General features: G+C 36.1%; 1 protein-coding gene across 1 annotated transcript in view; it reads right to left on the bottom strand.

The window, feature by feature from the left end:
- FER (FER tyrosine kinase) overlaps positions 1 to 18270 on the bottom strand; it is a 448142-nt gene that overhangs the window by 234881 nt on the left and 194991 nt on the right. The window contains 1 exon segment of the mRNA XM_017960295.3: positions 12459 to 12551. Within this exon segment, the coding sequence (XP_017815784.3) occupies positions 12459 to 12551 (93 nt within the window).

Below are 18270 nucleotides of genomic sequence, written 5' to 3'. Positions count from 1 at the left end.
TTTACAAACTTGACAGTAATATATGTAGGATGCACCAGCAAAAAAAAAAAAAAAAAAAAACATACCAAGAGCCCATCATAATGACATCACAAATGAAACCAAGCTTTTTACCTCAAATATCCCATCTTTCTCAGCCTCAACAGACAGGGTTTTTCTTCGTTAGTAAATTATCTGAGATTTTTGCCAAAGATATGGGGGTAGGAGCAAAGCCTCCTTTTTAAGTTACAGTTAATACAGTACAGTTAATAAGTTATATTTAATAAGTTTTCCTGATTGATTGGGCTAGCTGTTTAATTAGTTATTTTCCCTAGATCTTGTTCCTAAAGAATAGCCCAGCAAAAATATACCGGAATTAGTGAAATTAAAGAGATTATTTTATATGAAAAGGCAATAAGGAAGCAGCACTTGAAAATTTTTTTTTCTTGGGGAAAGAAAAAGAGATTAGTTTTTTTCCTTACCCTAGTCCAGGCTAATTCTCAAGTATGTAATGAAGATTTGTATACCTTCACTCAAGCATTTGAGTATCAAGATGAGCTTCTTTTTGGGAGGCAAAAACAAAAGTGTTTTTTGAAAATAGTCTGGTCTAGATTCTATTAAAATTAATTACCCAATAAACCATTTTGAAAAAAGCAACACAAGAATAAAACAGCATCAAAAATATGCAAGCAAAACCCTTACTGAGCTTGAACAATCTAAATAAAACTTCAACACAAACTTTTTTAAATTCTGAATTTTTAACATAAAAATGACATTTAATTATCTTTTCTATTCTCATGTAAATTTAGTTATTAACATTAATTTAATAGTCTAATTAATAAGTTATTCCAAATCCAGTTTAGTAATATACTGGGGTGACTATGAGTAATTTACAAGATTTTAAATATTTCTCAAAAATTCTGTAAGACTCAGCCGGTAGCATGGCCAAATGATCTAAGGCACTAGATTAAGATTTGGCCGGGCACAGTGGCTCAAGACTGTAATAGCACTTTGGGAGACCAAGGTGGGAAGACTGCTTAAGTCAGGATTTCAAGACCAGCCTGGGCAACATAGTGAGACCCTATCTCTATAAATTTTATTTATTTATTTATTTATTTATTTAAGATGGAGTCTTGCTCCGTCACCCAGGCGGGAGTTCAATGGCGTGATCTCTGCTCACTGCAACCTCTGCCTCCTGGGTTCAAGTGATTCTCCTGCCTCAGCCTCTCGAGTAGCTGGGATTACAGGTGTGCATCAACCTGCCTGGTTAATTTTTCGTACTTTTAGTGGAGATGGGGTTTTACCATGTCGGCCAGGCTGGTTTCAAACTCCTGACCTCATGATCCGCCCACCTCGGCCTCCCAAAGTGCTGGGATTACAGGTGTGAGCCACCACGCCTGGCCCTATAAATTTATTTTTTTTTAATTTCATAGGACCCCTTTTCTTTTAAAGCTATATATTACTCAGGAATTTTAGGAGGGGATGAGAAATCAACTGTTTACAAAAGATGGGAAACACTAGTCTACTGAATGAGCCTGGTGGTAGTAAAAATTATCTTCAGTGAAAGGGAAATGTAATCATAGGTGGGAAAGTGTAGTTTATGTCATTTCTAGTTGGATAGTTGGATCTAATTTTTTATTTGTACAGATATACTAAATGTTTAATATAAAATGAAAACAAAAAACAATGTTCTCCCTTCCAGTTTTTTAAAAATTTCTAAATAGTTACATTTGAATCTATTGAATTAATTTTTAAATAATGAAAAATAAGATATTCTGAATATTTGTACCTCAGGATCATTTGTGTTCAGGCTAGACAAACAGGATATAAATTAGTTAAAATAGTGGTTCTATCTTTGGCACTAAATGACTATCTTTAATTCTACAAATTCTAATTGTTTAGCAGTAAAGCTGAATTGGCAGTTTTTTCATGGATATTATCAACCAAAAAAAAGATACTTCAGCTAATATTTACATTCTATAATGAAACTAGCTGTAAAATTTTTATTCATAAATTTCTTAATAATTTTTTGTACTACAGTATTTGAGAATTTGAATTTGTTTGGTTCAATAAATAATTTGTTTGGTTCAAACAATAAAACTGTTCTCTAGCATAGTAACTATACAGAATTACATGCTAATCAGAGATGAGCATTAGTACAGAATTCTTTCTAAAACTTATATTAAACAAAAATAGACAACTAAGCCAAACTCAAGTATCAGGTTACTTCCACAGCTTCCCATTTCCTGGCCTGTCTTTTTGTACTTCTTCTTGGGTCTCTGATAAGGGACACTATGTTTAGCAAAATATAAATTTTATTTTACCTTCCTTTCTTTCTAACAGTTCTGCTTGTTTCAGTACCTTTGGATTTCCTCCGACTTCTTTTTTGCTGGCTTCTTCTGTTCCCTTACTCATTGTTTATTGGTAATAACATGCTTTTCTCTCTTTATTATTTTTACGCAGTTACTTTTACGATTGTGCCAGTGACTCTCACTCATCCTCTCTCATCATTTTACCACATTTTTGCTATAGTTTCATTTATTCAGTATCAAATATTCTTTCCTTAAACCCATATATTTTACATATAAAATGTGCCACAATATCAATAAGAACACATTTTCATCAATTAACTATATTCAATGCTAATATCTTATCACACATTGCAACAAAAACTACTACCAGATCATTGCAATATGTCAATAGGCAACCATATTTCAGTAAATGTAAACATTTATCATCAAGTCGGGATTGCCTGTGTAAACTTAGTATCAATCTGACATGATCTCTGTTACCTGTTTTAAGCATCTGAGCAAACATATAAACAATAGATTTGCTCCATTACAGTACAAATTACAGAATATCAATCTCAATAAGTCCGTTTAGAAAAATTACATGTAATACTTATAATTCAAGTAATTCAAAACTTGAAATTAATAGAATATTTAATTTTCCTAAACATGACAGAATTCACTGTATGAGAGTGATATAATGCAAAAAGTCTTTATTTTCCCTTGTTAATGACTCTTTTACATAATAATAAATGGGGGGAAAAGCAACTTAAGACTTTAAGAATAATCGAAGACAACTGATATTTAAAATGTACACTATTTAACCTGAACTTAACAACATGTCTTGATTAAAGAAAATATAAGACCGATTTTCTAGACTGAAAGGAGAACACCGAAAAATAGAAGCAGTTGATGTCACGCATGAAAAGAGCTAAATTCCCCTGTGCCACTGGCGGAAGCCAAGCACTGTGACCCTGTATTACAACTGATGTACAACTTAATATAACTGAATGATGTTTCTAAAAAGCAAGCAAGCAAGCAAATCTTACTTACAATATTACTCTATACAAAGGAAACACATTTCTACTTTCCAATATTTTGATTTTCTAAATTCTAGTACAAAGGAATTCTAAAATTAAAATAGCATCTATGTCAACAGAGTGTAGAAAATATGAATTTTAAGGAGACTGCTGTTGAATAATTTAATAATTCTTCTGATATCTATATAAAGAACAAATCATTTCGACCAAAATGTGCTTTATTTTTGTTTCAAAGAATATTTTTCAAAGAGTGCTACCATCAGAGGGGCATTATTCACTCCATATATCAGTGATACAACTAGTATTCATGAGTGTCTGTAAGATGGAACAAGCGATTTGCTCGGCCACTCATTATAGAAATTCTGCAGTAGATGGATGGCCCTAGAGAAAGGGCAATATTCTTGACATGACTGGAACAGATCTCATTAAATATAATATGGTTTGAAAGACTTTCAATTGGAATGGACCCTCATGATTGCCAGTAGGCTTTTAAAATATGTAATTAGTACTGTCTAACATCTCTGGCCTTGGCTTCAGAGGCTTCAGAACTGAAAAATAGTTCTCAATGCAAAATTACAACCTCCTTAAGATGGGTAGATGCTAGATGTGACTGTAGCCTCAGTAATCTGAGATACTAATAAAAGGGCTTTTAACACCTTCAGTACACTGGAAAGGAAACACATGCTTGTAGCTGATATAACATATTAAAGTATTATTCTGATACTATATAAAATATATATTATATATTATATTATATATTATATATAATAAGTATATATTCTGATATATATTATATATTATGTTACAATATTCTATTATTATAACAATATTAAACATCTGATGACATCAAATACAATATTCAGATGAAAAAAATTCTGCTATCAGCTAAAGTCTTAAGTTCTTTCTTCTATTAAGACTGTTGATCTAAGCATTACATTAGACTGTCTTTAAACGGAGCTCTACATTTTAATACTGTTAAAAACAGAAAAATCGTTATGTCAAGTCCATTGTGATTAATTCTAATTTCATTTTCCTATATATAATGCATTTGCTTTATTTTATCTAAAATTATGCTTTAACATTCTAATTTTTGTATGTTTACTTGCATAAACATTGATTCATAGTTGTTGCATTTTAATGATTTTAAGTTAAATATGCTTCCATATGCAAAAGACTGAATTTGAACTCTTAGGGAGGCCGAGGAGGGAGGATCACTTGAGCTCAGGAATTCAACATCAGCCTGGGTAATACAGTGAAACCTCATCTCAAAAATAAATTAATTAGGGGGCGGAGCAAGATGGCCGAATAGGAACAGCTCCAGTCTCCAACTCCCAGCGCCAGCGACACAGAAGACCGGTGATTTCTGCATTTTCAACTGAGGTACTGGGTTCATCTCACTGGGGAGTGCCGGCCCATCGGTGCTGGTCAGCTGCTGCAGCCCGACCAGCGAGAGCAGAAGCAGGGCGAGGCATCGCCTCACCTGGGAAGCGCAAGGGGGAAGGGAATCCCTTTTCCTAGCCAGGGGAACTGAGACACACAACACCTGGAAAATCGGGTAACTCCCACCCCAATATTGCGCTTTAAGCAAACGGGCACACAAGGAGATCATATCCCACACCTGGCTGGGAGGGTCCCACGCCCACGGAGCCTCCCTCATTGCTAGCACAGCAGTCTGTGATCTACCGGCAAGGCAGCAGCGAGGCTGGGGGAGGGGCACCCGCCATTGCTGAGGCTTAAGTAGGTAAACAAAGCTGCTGGGAAGCTCCAACTGGGTGGAGCTCACAGCAGCTCAAGGAAACCTGCCTGTCTCTGTAGACTCCACCTCTGGGGACAGGGCACAGCTACACAACAACAACAACAACAACAACAACAACAACAAAGCAGCAGAAACCTTTGCAGACGCAAACGACTCTGTCTGACAGCTTTGAAGAGAGCAGTGGATCTCCCAACACGGAGGCTGAGATCTGAGAACGGACAGACTGCCTGCTCAAGTGGGTCCCTGACCCCTGAGTAGCCTAACTGGGAGACATCCCCCACTAGGGGCAGTCTGACACCCCACACCTCACAGGGTGGAGTACACCCCTGAGAGGAAGCTTCCAAAGCAAGAATCAGACAGGTACACTCGCTGTTCAGAAATATTCTATCTTCTGCAGCCTCTGCTGCTGATACCCAGGCAAACAGGGTCTGGAGTGGACCTCAAGCAATCTCCAACAGACCTACAGCTGAGGGTCCTGACTGTTAGAAGGAAAACTATCAAACAGGAAGGACACCTACACCAAAACCCCATCAGTACATCACCATCATCAAAGACCAGAGGCAGATAAAACCACAAAGATGGGGAAAAAGCAGGGCAGAAAAGCTGGAAATTCAAAAAACAAGAGCGCATCTCCCCCGGCAAAGGAGCGCAGCTCATCGCCAGCAACGGATCAAAGCTGGACGGAGAATGACTTTGACGAGATGAGAGAAGAAGGCTTCAGTCCATCAAATTTCTCAGAGCTAAAGGAGGAATTACGTACCCAGCGCAAAGAAACTAAAAATCTTGAAAAAAAAGTGGAAGAATTGACGGCTAGAGTAATTAACGCAGAGAAGGTCCTAAACGAAATGAAAGAGATGAAAACCATGACACGAGAAATACGTGACAAATGCACAAGCTTCAGTAACCGACTCGATCAACTGGAAGAAAGAGTATCAGCGATTGAGGATCAAATGAATGAAATGAAGCGAGAAGAGAAACCAAAAGAAAAAAGAAGAAAAAGAAATGAACAAAGCCTGCAAGAAGTATGGGATTATGTAAAAAGACCAAATCTACGTCTGATTGGGGTGCCTGAAAGTGAGGGGGAATATGGAACCAAGTTGGAAAACACTCTTCAGGATATCATCCAGGAGAACTTCCCCAACCTAGTAGGGCAGGCCAACATTCAAATCCAGGAAATACAGAGAACGCCACAAAGATACTCCTCGAGAAGAGCAACTCCAAGACACATAATTGCCAGATTCACCAAAGTTGAAATGAAGGAAAAAATCTTAAGGGCAGCCAGAGAGAAAGGTCGGGTTACCCACAAAGGGAAGCCCATCAGACTCACAGCAGATCTCTCGGCAGAAACTCTCCAAGCCAGAAGAGAGTGGGGGCCAATATTCAACATTCTTAAAGAAAAGAATTTTAAACCCAGAATTTCATATCCAGCCAAACTAAGTTTCATAAGTGAAGGAGAAATAAAATCCTTTACAGATAAGCAAATGCTTAGAGATTTTGTCACCACTAGGCCTGCCTTACAAGAGACCCTGAAGGAAGCACTCAACATGGAAAGGAACAACCGGTACGAGCCATTGCAAAAACATGCCAAAATGTAAAGACCATCGAGGCTAGGAGGAAACTGCATCAACTAACGAGCAAAATAACCAGTTAATATCATAATGGCAGGATCAAGTTCACACATAACAATATTAACCTTAAATGTAAATGGACTAAATGCTCCAATGAAAAGACACAGACTGGCAAACTGGATAAAGAGTCAAGACCCATCAGTCTGCTGTATTCAGGAGACCCATCTCACACGCAGAGACATACATAGGCTCAAAATAAAGGGATGGAGGAAGATTTACCAAGCAAATGGAGAACAAAAAAAAGCAGGGGTTGCAATCCTAGTCTCTGATAAAACAGACTTTAAACCATCAAAGATCAAAAGAGACAAAGAAGGCCATTACATAATGGTAAAGGGATCAATTCAACAGGAAGAGCTAACTCTCCTAAATATATATGCACCCAATACAGGAGCACCCAGATTCATAAAGCAAGTCCTTAGAGACTTACAAAGAGACTTAGACTCCCATACAATAATAATGGGAGACTTCAACACTCCACTGTCAACATTAGACAGATCAACAAGACAGAAAGTTAACAAGGATATCCAGGAATTGAACTCATCTCTGCAGCAAGCAGACCTAATAGACATCTATAGAACTCTCCACCCCAAATCAACAGAATATACATTCTTCTCAGCACCACATCGTACTTACTCCAAAATTGACCATATAATTGGAAGTAAAGCACTCCTCAGCAAATGTACAAGAACAGAAATTATTACAAACTGTCTCTCAGACCACAGTGCAATCAAACTAGAACTCAGGACTAAGAAACTCAATCAAAACCGCTCAACTACATGGAAACTGAACAACCTGCTCCTGAATGACTACTGGGTACATAACGAAATGAAGGCAGAAATAAAGATGTTCTTTGAAACCAATGAGAACAAAGATACAACATACCAGAATCTCTGGGACACATTTAAAGCAGTGTGTAGAGGGAAATTTATAGCACTAAATGCCCACAAGAGAAAGCAGGAAAGATCAAAAATTGACACTCTAACATCGCAATTAAAAGAACTAGAGAAGCAAGAGCAAACACATTCCAAAGCTAGCAGAAGGCAAGAAATAACTAAGATCAGAGCAGAACTGAAAGAGATAGAGACACAAAAAACCCTCCAAAAAATCAATGAATCCAGGAGTTGGTTTTTTGAAAAGATCAACAAAATTGACAGACCACTAGCAAGACTAATAAAGAAGAAAAGAGAGAAGAATCAAATCGACGCAATTAAAAATGATAAAGGGGATATCACCACCGACCCCACAGAAATACAAACTACCATCAGAGAATACTATAAACACCTCTACGCAAATAAACTGGAAAATCTAGAAGAAATGGATAATTTCCTGGACACTTACACTCTTCCAAGACTAAACCAGGAAGAAGTTGAATCCCTGAATAGACCAATAGTAGGCTCTGAAATTGAGGCAATAATTAATAGCCTACCAACCAAAAAAAGTCCAGGACCAGATGGATTCACAGCTGAATTCTACCAGAGGTATATGGAGGAGTTGGTACCATTCCTTCTGAAACTATTCCAATCAATAGAAAAAGAGGGAATCCTCCCTAACTCATTTTATGAGGCCAACATCATCCTGATACCAAAGCCTGGCAGAGACACAACAAAAAAAGAGAATTTTAGACCAATATCCCTGATGAACATCGATGCAAAAATCCTCAATAAAATACTGGCAAACCGGATTCAACAACACATCAAAAAGCTTATCCACCATGATCAAGTGGGCTTCATCCCTGGGATGCAAGGCTGGTTCAACATTCACAAATCAATAAACATAATCCAGCATATAAACAGAACCAAAGACAAGAACCACATGATTATCTCAATAGATGCAGAAAAGGCTTTTGACAAAATTCAACAGCCCTTCATGCTAAAAACGCTCAATAAATTTGGTATTGATGGAACGTCCCTCAAAATAATAAGAGCTATTTATGACAAACCCACAGCCAATATCATACTGAATGGGCAAAAACTGGAAAAATTCCCTTTGAAAAATTGCACAAGACAGGGATGCCCTCTCTCACCACTCCTATTCAACATAGTGTTGGAAGTTCTGGCTACGGCAATTAGGCAAGAGAAAGAAATCAGGGGTATTCAGTTAGGAAAAGAAGAAGTCAAATTGTCCCTGTTTGCAGATGACATGATTGTATATTTAGAAAACCCCATTGTCTCAGCCCAAAATCTCCTTAAGCTGATAAGCAACTTCAGCAAAGTCTCAGGATACAAAATTAATGTGCAAAAATCACAAGCATTCTTATACACCAATAACAGACAAACACAGAGCCAAATCATGAATGAACTTCCATTCACAATTGCTTCAAAGAGAATAAAATACCTAGGAATCCAACTTACAAGGGATGTGAAGGACCTCTTCAAGGAGAACTACAAACCACTGCTCAGTGAAATAAAAGAGGACACAAACAAATGGAAGAACATACCATGCTCATGGATAGGAAGAATCAATATCGTGAAAATGGCCATACTGCCCAAGGTAATTTATAGATTCAATGCCATCCCCATCAAGCTACCAATGAGTTTCTTCACAGAATTGGAAAAAACTGCTTTAAAGTTCATATGGAACCAAAAAAGAGCCCGCATCTCCAAGACAATCCTAAGTCAAAAGAACAAAGCTGGAGGCATCACGCTACCTGACTTCAAACTATACTACAAGGCTACAGTAACCAAAACAGCATGGTACTGGTACCAAAACAGAGATATAGACCAATGGAACAGAACAGAGTCCTCAGAAATAATACCACACATCTACAGCCATCTGATCTTTGACAAACCTGAGAGAAACAAGAAATGGGGAAAGGATTCCCTATTTAATAAATGGTGCTGGGAAAATTGGCTAGCCATAAGTAGAAAGCTGAAACTGGATCCTTTCCTTACTCCTTATACGAAAATTAATTCAAGATGGATTAGAGACTTAAATGTTAGACCTAATACCATAAAAATCCTAGAGGAAAACCTAGGTAGTACCATTCAGGACATAGGCATGGGCAAAGACTTCATGTCTAAAACACCAAAAGCAACGGCAGCAAAAGCCAAAATTGACAAATGGGATCTAATTAAACTAAAGAGCTTCTGCACAGCAAAAGAAACTACCATCAGAGTGAACAGGCAACCTACAGAATGGGAGAAAATTTTTGCAATCTACTCATCTGACAAAGGGCTAATATCCAGAACCTACAAAGAACTCAAACAAATTTACAAGAAACAAACAAACAACCCCATCAAAAAGTGGGCAAAGGATATGAACAGACATTTCTCAAAAGAAGACATTCATACAGCCAACAGACATATGAAAAAATGCTCATCATCACTGGCCATCAGAGAAATGCAAATCAAGACCACAATGAGATACCATCTCACACCAGTTAGAATGGCGATCATTAAAAAGTCAGGAAACAACAGGTGCTGGAGAGGATGTGGAGAAATAGGAACACTTTTACACTGTTGGTGGGATTGTAAACTAGTTCAACCATTATGGAAAACAGTATGGCGATTCCTCAAGGATCTAGAACTAGATGTACCATATGACCCAGCCATCCCATTACTGGGGATATACCCAAAGGATTATAAATTATGCTGCTATAAAGACACATGCACACGTATGTTTATTGCAGCACTATTCACAATAGCAAAGACTTGGAATCAACCCAAATGTCCATCAGTGACAGATTGGATTAAGAAAATGTGGCACATATACACCATGGAATACCATGCAGCCATAAAAAAGGATGAGTTTGCGTCCTTTGTAGGGACATGGATGCAGCTGGAAACCATCATTCTTAGCAAACTATCACAAGAACAGAAAACCAAACACCGCATGTTCTCACTCATAGGTGGGAACTGAACAATGAGATCACTTGGACTCGGGAAGGGGAACATCACACACCGGGGCCTATCATGGGGAGGGGGGAGGGGGGAGGGATTGCATTGGGAGTTATACCTGATGTAAATGACGAGTTGATGGGTGCAGCAGACCAACATGGCACAAGTATACATATGTAACAAACCTGCATGTTATGCACATGTACCCTACAACTTAAAGTATAATAATAATAAATAAATTTAAAAAAATATATAAAAAAATAATAAAAAATTAATTAATTAATTAAAATAAATAAATAAAATTTTGATCCTGTACCTCACTCCATATACAAAAATTAACTAATAATAATCAAAGATGTAAGTGGTAGGACTAAAACTATAAAACTCTAAGAAGAAAACAAGGATGAATTATCAGCATAATCTTGGATTAGACAATGTGTTTTTTGACATCAAAAGCACACAGAGTCAAGGAAAAAATAAATTGCTCTTCAGCAAAATCAAAAACTTAAGTGTGTTAAAGGACATCATCAAGAAAGTGAAAAAAAAAATCCAAACGGTAAGAAAAAAATATTTGTAGATTATATGTATAAGGAGCTTATTTTCAGAATATAAACTCTTAGAATTCAACAATAAATAAGCAATTTTTAAATGTGCAAAGAATATTACTAAACACATGTCCAAAGAACACATATAAGCTGCCAATAAGAACATGAAAAAACGCTCCACATCATTAGTCATTAGGAAAATGGAAATTAAAACTACAGTAAGATACTACTTCATGTCCACTAGAATGCCTATAATATGAAAACATTAAAAATAACAAGTGTTGGCAATAATGTGGAGAAATAAAAATATTCATATATTGCTGATGGGAATGTAAAATGGTACAATTACTATGAAAAACAGTGTGGCAATTCCTCAAAAGCTTAAATAGAGAATTATTACCATATAACCCAGAAATTCTACTCCTGGGTACACACCCAAGAGAAGTGAAAACATACAAAAATAAAAACACTTGACAATGAATGTTCATACAGCATTATTTATAATAGCCAACAAGCTGAAACAATCAAATGTCCATCAGCTGATGGATAGACAATATGCGGTAAATATATACAATGGAGTATTATTCAGTCATAAAAAGGAATGAAGTACTGTCACATTGTATAACATGGATGAACCCTAGAAGAATTATAAATGAAAGAAACTACATGCAAAAGGCCACATATTGTATGATTTTATTTATGTATGTGAAATATCCAGTGTAGGTAAATCCATCAGGACCAGAATTAGACTAGTACTTGTTAGGGGTGTATACACTGGAGTGCCTGTGTATTTGAGGGGGGAAAAAACCTCCTTCTCTAAATAAATAGAAGACCTAATGCTTTAGAGAAATGCTTCTGTGTGTTTATTCATGTGTATGAGATGGCCAAACCGCTGTTACTAAAGATAACTAATACTCAAGCACTACTGTGATATGTCAAACCCACATTTCAATGATTATCAAACAGACTTCAATTTTATAATCAAAATGCTCTTTAAAATATAAATATACATATACACTAATACATTTCAAAAATATATATAGTAATCCCTCCTGTAAAAGGGTTATGTTTCACTAGGAAAGAATTGTTTATACTATTCCTCCAGTAAGACCTCAAAGTACATAAAATGTTCCTCATAATTATTTGTATATTGTAAAGGAAGCCTATAATTCAAGTTTATTTCTGTATTCCCTATGTCAGTGTTACATGGGATTTTACTATACACATATATAGACATTCATATGCACACAAAAAGTTAAATTACGCACTTATCTTTCCATTTGTAAGTGCAAATTTATACACACACACACACACACACATTCATTAATGCATCAGAAAGAAGTTAGACAATGACCATTTTCAGTAGCACAGAGAGTTAATCCTACTTACTGCTGAAGAGCTCAGTGCGGATTTTGGAGACCTAATTATTCCAGCAATTGAATGACGAATAGATTCAAATTTGGATAGCCTCTCCTTTCTTTCCTGGAGGGATTAAGAAACAAGCCTTCAGCAACAGTAAACTATCCAATATGTATACACATTTATGTATTTAGGTACTTATCCACAGCTTATCCATCGTGTCTTCCAACTAAATAAAATACAAACTTCCTCACATTAAAGATAACAAATAACCAAATACACACAAACTCTATAGCATTTTACTTTACTGACCCCTCAACAAATGTCTTGATTTTGGGGAAAGAAATAGAAATGCATAGAGCAATTCATATAGAATTCATATAGATGAAAACAAGAAATGCAAAGGAAATTCACAGAAAACCAAGTATTAATTAACACATGCAAAAAAGAACACAAGCTATAAGGAACCTATTTAACACAGACTATTTCAGATAGGACTATAGTTGTGAGGCAATTTCAAATAAGAAAAAATAATCACACACACACAAAAAAGGAAGAAAAGTATACGGAACACATTTTTTAAAGGTGAATTTCACTTCAGTACCTAAGAAGTTTCCCAAAGATTCACATGATGATAATGACCATCATGATGATCATAATGACCATCATGATGATCCTGAAGATAAGGAGAAAGGCAGGTGGGAGGAGAATGAAGTAAAACAAGAAGGTAATGGCAGACCTACCTACCACCAATCCTACCAAATCCAGATTGCTATTTGCCATACAATGCATATTTCTGAATATCGTATACCATAATGACAAAAACTTTTCCTAAAATTTCAAATCTTTAGGATCATTTTACAAACATAAGTGAATGAGGTAGGTAAGAGGGCAGAAAAAAAGAGGGAAAAAAGAAAAAAAAAAGAGGGAAAAAAGAAAAGAAAACAAAACAAAACCAAAACTAGGACGTAAGAAGGGCACCAAGAGCAAAGGATGTGTGGTTCTGTAATGGCAGCACTGGTCAATTTTCCAACGATGACTGTATTTCAACTGCTAATCAGCAGCAGACAAAAGAACAAGAGATCCTTTTGTCAAGCACACTATTTCTGTAGGTCTTCCAGCATTAGTGATGCCCAATTTTACTTATGGAAAATAAGTAAGCAAGTCACAAATAACACCTTTTGTTTCTTTTGTCTCCAATACCTAGGGTATATCTCTGTAATAGTAAATGTAGACACTCTTGGCCACATGCTTTCTCCCAAAACCCTTTGGTAATATCAAAACAAAACATTTTCTAAGTGAGTAATGCTAAAATTACCCAATGAATTAGAATTATCTAATAGAGAGGTCCAGTTAGGGCATAAAGAAAACTTTAAAAATTGTTCCCTTATATTAAGTTACAAAACATAACATATTGTGTGTTAGATGGATACAATTAGTGAAAACACCTTTTCATATGAAGGTTCTTTTTAGATAGGTTGGCCTAAAAATATATTATCAGAAATAATAATGAGACCTTAAGTTTCATATAGCAGCAATCAAAATGCAAATAGGGTTAATAAAACATTCCAACCAGTGTTGGATCATTTGGTGCCCAGATTTCTACAAATAAAATGAAACTCATTTACCATGTAGTTCCTGTCTGTGTAACATCTAGTAACAGCTTTAAATTACAGTCTACCTAATAACACATCGGACTGTGCTGAATTCATTGACAGGTTGATTTTCACATCAAAGAATCAAATGGCTACTTTTAAAAATTAAAATAAAAAAACTTCCCTTCAACTGCCATGAATACAATACCTAAGTTTGCTTTTAGGCCTGCCAGGGCTGGTGATGATACACTCATTTTACTCACCTCAAGTAATGGCAAGATACATTTTCCAGATAAAAGAGTTGTAGGAATTAGTTCTGGCTAAAGGATGGCCCCTCACAATGGAGGTAGCAGGGGACTAATGAAGGGGTGAAGGGAGAAGCAATGTTATTAAATAATACCTGATATTATAAAATAATATTCTGATGAGATGCTCAGAAAAAGTGCTGTTAAATTCAGCTATTACCTTGGCTTGAAAAAAAAGTTATAGGTACAGTATCAGTTTCACATCTCATTTAAGAATAGTTTTTCATTATGTTAAAATTAAATGAGACTATGTGTGTGTGTGTGTGTGTGTATATATACACATACACATAAAACTAAGAGACTGGTTCATAATAATTACAAGTGTATCTATTATCAATTAAAAATAACGCTATGCCAGGCTTGGTGGTTCATGCCTGTAATCCCAGCACTCTGGATGGCCAAGTAGGGAGTATTGCTCGAACCCAGGAGTTTGAGACCAGACTCGGCAACACAGTGAGACCCCATCTCTACAAATAGTTTTTAAAAATTAGCCAGATATGGTAACGTGTGCCTCTAGCCCCAGCTGCTCAGGAGGCTGAGGTGAGAGGATGGCTTGAGCCCAAGAGGTGGCAGTGAAGCCAGACTGTACCACTGCACTCCAGTCTGGGCAACAGATCAAGACCTGTCTCAAAACAAACAAAAAATAAAAACAAACAGATAAACTCTATTTAAAAAATACCTAAATTACTTAAAGTAAAATCCTACCTATCAAGTTTTGAAATTATCCTTCATTAGAAAACTGCAGTGAAACAGGCTCTTGCACTGCAATGTTCCATTTAGTGCCCCCATCCCCTGAGCACTAAAGCACAAAGATACAAAGGCAAGAATTAAGGTTCTGCTGATTGGAGTCGCTCTGACAAAGAAACTAAGCTCTAACCAATGACTGCCTATCTGGCTGCTGTAGAAAGTGACAACTTCAACCAAAAAGCATGTAACAGTTCTGAAAGTGAGGTTCTGAAAGGAGGCACTAAGATAAAGGAATAACGTTCTTGAAGTCAGAAGCGATGAAGAGTATGAATCTGAGCAAATTACTCAACTACCCTTGCTCTCAGTTTCCACATCAGAAAAAAGAAAGGCACTAGGCTAGATAAAATCTTCATCTCAAAAATTCTGTGACTTTTATCCAACTCCCCATCATTTGTGTTGCATTGATCATTAACGAAAACCCAGAGAAGAGAGTCATGGTACCAGGCTGGCAATCAGTACTTTCCTTAGTGCACTTAGTCACAGTTAGCCTGAGGTACCCTTAGAATATGAACCAATGAGATGGCTGAACTATCATGAAAGGAAGACTTTTATTGTTGTTGTTTATAACAGGTCTTTAAAACAAAAACTGAATATTATTTCTCACAGACTTATGTAAATAAACCCAATCTAATAACATTCTTGGACAGAACAATGCAAGTGATTATTTGGCCCTGTAGGAACAGCCAGCGACTTATTAAAATCAAGAGGCAATAAGAATCAAGAAAAAGATAATATTCATGCTCAAACTCCAGGGTGAGTACCAAATATCTTAGGGACTTCTTATGCAAAACAGCCATAAAATTCAGAGGGATTTTGTGAGAAATAACTGCAGGAAAATTATAACCCCAGAGAAGACTACCTTCTGAAAAAATTCTACATTATAGATCACTCATAATATAAATGAAATACTGTAAATATCAGTATGTCCTTCATTTAAAAAAAAAATGCATTTAGAAGTAACCTAAGGTTTTGAAAATGCTGATTTGCTGGGCACAATGCAAGATACATAGTTTCTATTTCCATCAGGATACAGAATTTAAGTATTAAAACAGTTTCTAAATGATTTATTTTAGCAATAGGGTTTCCGACTAAAGGCAAATCATTTTAGAAGTATTGACTCCTTAGTAACTTAGTTTGTCATGTTGTCTTTTCTCTTTGATGCTTGCATATTAAGATTATTTATAAAAAGAAAGAAAACCCCCTTGCTAAATCAGGCATATTCATTTTCTGAAATAATGAAATTAGAAACCAAATACACAAAAGAAACATCTGAATGATTATTAAGATCTTGTTTTAAAACGACAATGCTAAGGAAACCTACAGTAAAACAGAATAGAGTTCAGTGAGATCTAGGTTGTAAAATGTCATAAATCATTCCTTTTGCTTTCTTTATTCTGTATCTCTTAAATAAGATGTCTGTAGGGAAATAAGACCCAAGAAGACGGCTATAATTAGCTTCCGTCCTATTCAATAGCCAGTTCACATTCCATGGTGCTTTTCCCAAATGTGTGACCAAAATGGCTAAATAAATATTTTTTTAAAGACTACTTTTTAGAACAGTCTTAAGTTCATAGCATAAGCAGGAGGAAGGAAAAGATTTTCTCATACGTCCTCTGCCCCCACACATGCACAGCCTCCACCATTATCAGTATCCCCCTCCAGCGTGGTGCCTGTGCTACAGTTGAGAACTTTCACTGACAAATCATGATCACTCAAGAGTCCATAGTTTTCATTAGGGTTTGCTCTTTTCGTTGTACATTCTATGGGTTTGGACAAATGTTTAACAACATGTAGCCCACACTGTCCTAAAAATCCTCTGTGCTCTGCCTATTCATCCATCCCTTCACCAAAATACAATTTTTATAAATTATCCAGTACTACAAGATGCACACCAACCAGTTTCCTGATGAGCATCTCATTGATACAACAACTTAAGAGCTGATAAGACTTTGCTCAGTAAACAACTGTGTAATTTGTTTGTATGAAAAATTGTAACTATTATAAATTGAATTATCAAGGTATCTTAACTAAGATTCTGCTTTTGGTACAATTTAGGGACATAACGATACAGCAGTAAATTTTTCTACTTGACTTAAAACTAATAAATTGTGAGACAAGGAATACCTTATAATGAAAGTATTATTTAATTAAAGACCAATGTTTAGCAATCAAGGCATTTTACCAGCTTCAGTTACACCTTCACAAAGTCCCCAGCTCATTCCTCCATTTAACAAATTATTTTGATAAAGTCAAAATAACCTCTTTACCATTCCCTGCATACACTACATACGCCTCCTCACTGCAAGTTCCCTATCTCTTGTCTCCACCTCTCATTGTCCCTTCTTTTCCCTTTCTACCTTACCATAATAAATGCTCATAAATATTAGCTATATTTATTTTTATTTTACTAGCAACGACAAGGACATTGGGCTGTTTTCACCTTCTGGCTACTGTGAATAGTGTTGCTATGGACATGTGTACACATGTACTTGTTTGACTATCTGTTTTATAGGAGTGAAATTGTAATTTCATGCTTAACTTTGAAGAACAGCCAAACTGTTTTCCTGGTGGCTGAACCAGTGAGGGTTCCAGTTTCTCCACATCCTCACCAACACTTATTTTCCATTTTTCTGATGGACAGTGTCTGAAAAGATGAGAAATTTCAGTAGAGATGCTAGCAAATAAATATAAATTCTGGAATTGAAAAATATAGTATCAGAGTTGAAAAACGCATTTGATGGACTTGTTAGTAGATAGACTGGACACAGAAAAGAGATTGGTGAGTGTGACAAGCTGCTTGTCTTCATTTTTGAAGGGTATTTTTACTGGATATTGAATTCAAGGTTGATGTAGCTTTTCTTCTTTTAGTACTTTGTCTTCTGACCACCACTGTTTCTGTAGAGACATTATCTACAATTCATATCATTATTCCCCTATCCATAATGTATCTTTTCCCCCCTGGCCATTTTCATAATTGACTATGATATCAGTAAATGTGATTTTTAAAATATTTCATCCTGCTTACGGTTTGTTAAAATTTCATGGACCTTTGGGCTGAAAGTGTTGGAAAGAATTTGATCATTAAAACCTGGAATTTTTACCCCCATATCTCTCTCCCCTACATTTGATATTATTCCATGACCTCAAACACTCCGTTATGTTTTTTCACTTTTTTCTTTTTGTTTCAATTTGGAT

Source organism: Papio anubis, chromosome 5 (genome assembly GCF_008728515.1).
Source record: "Papio anubis isolate 15944 chromosome 5, Panubis1.0, whole genome shotgun sequence".
Taxonomy (NCBI): Eukaryota; Metazoa; Chordata; class Mammalia; order Primates; family Cercopithecidae; genus Papio; species Papio anubis.
Note: the sequence above shows the minus strand (reverse complement) of the source record. Positions and strands in the feature narration are given on the sequence as shown.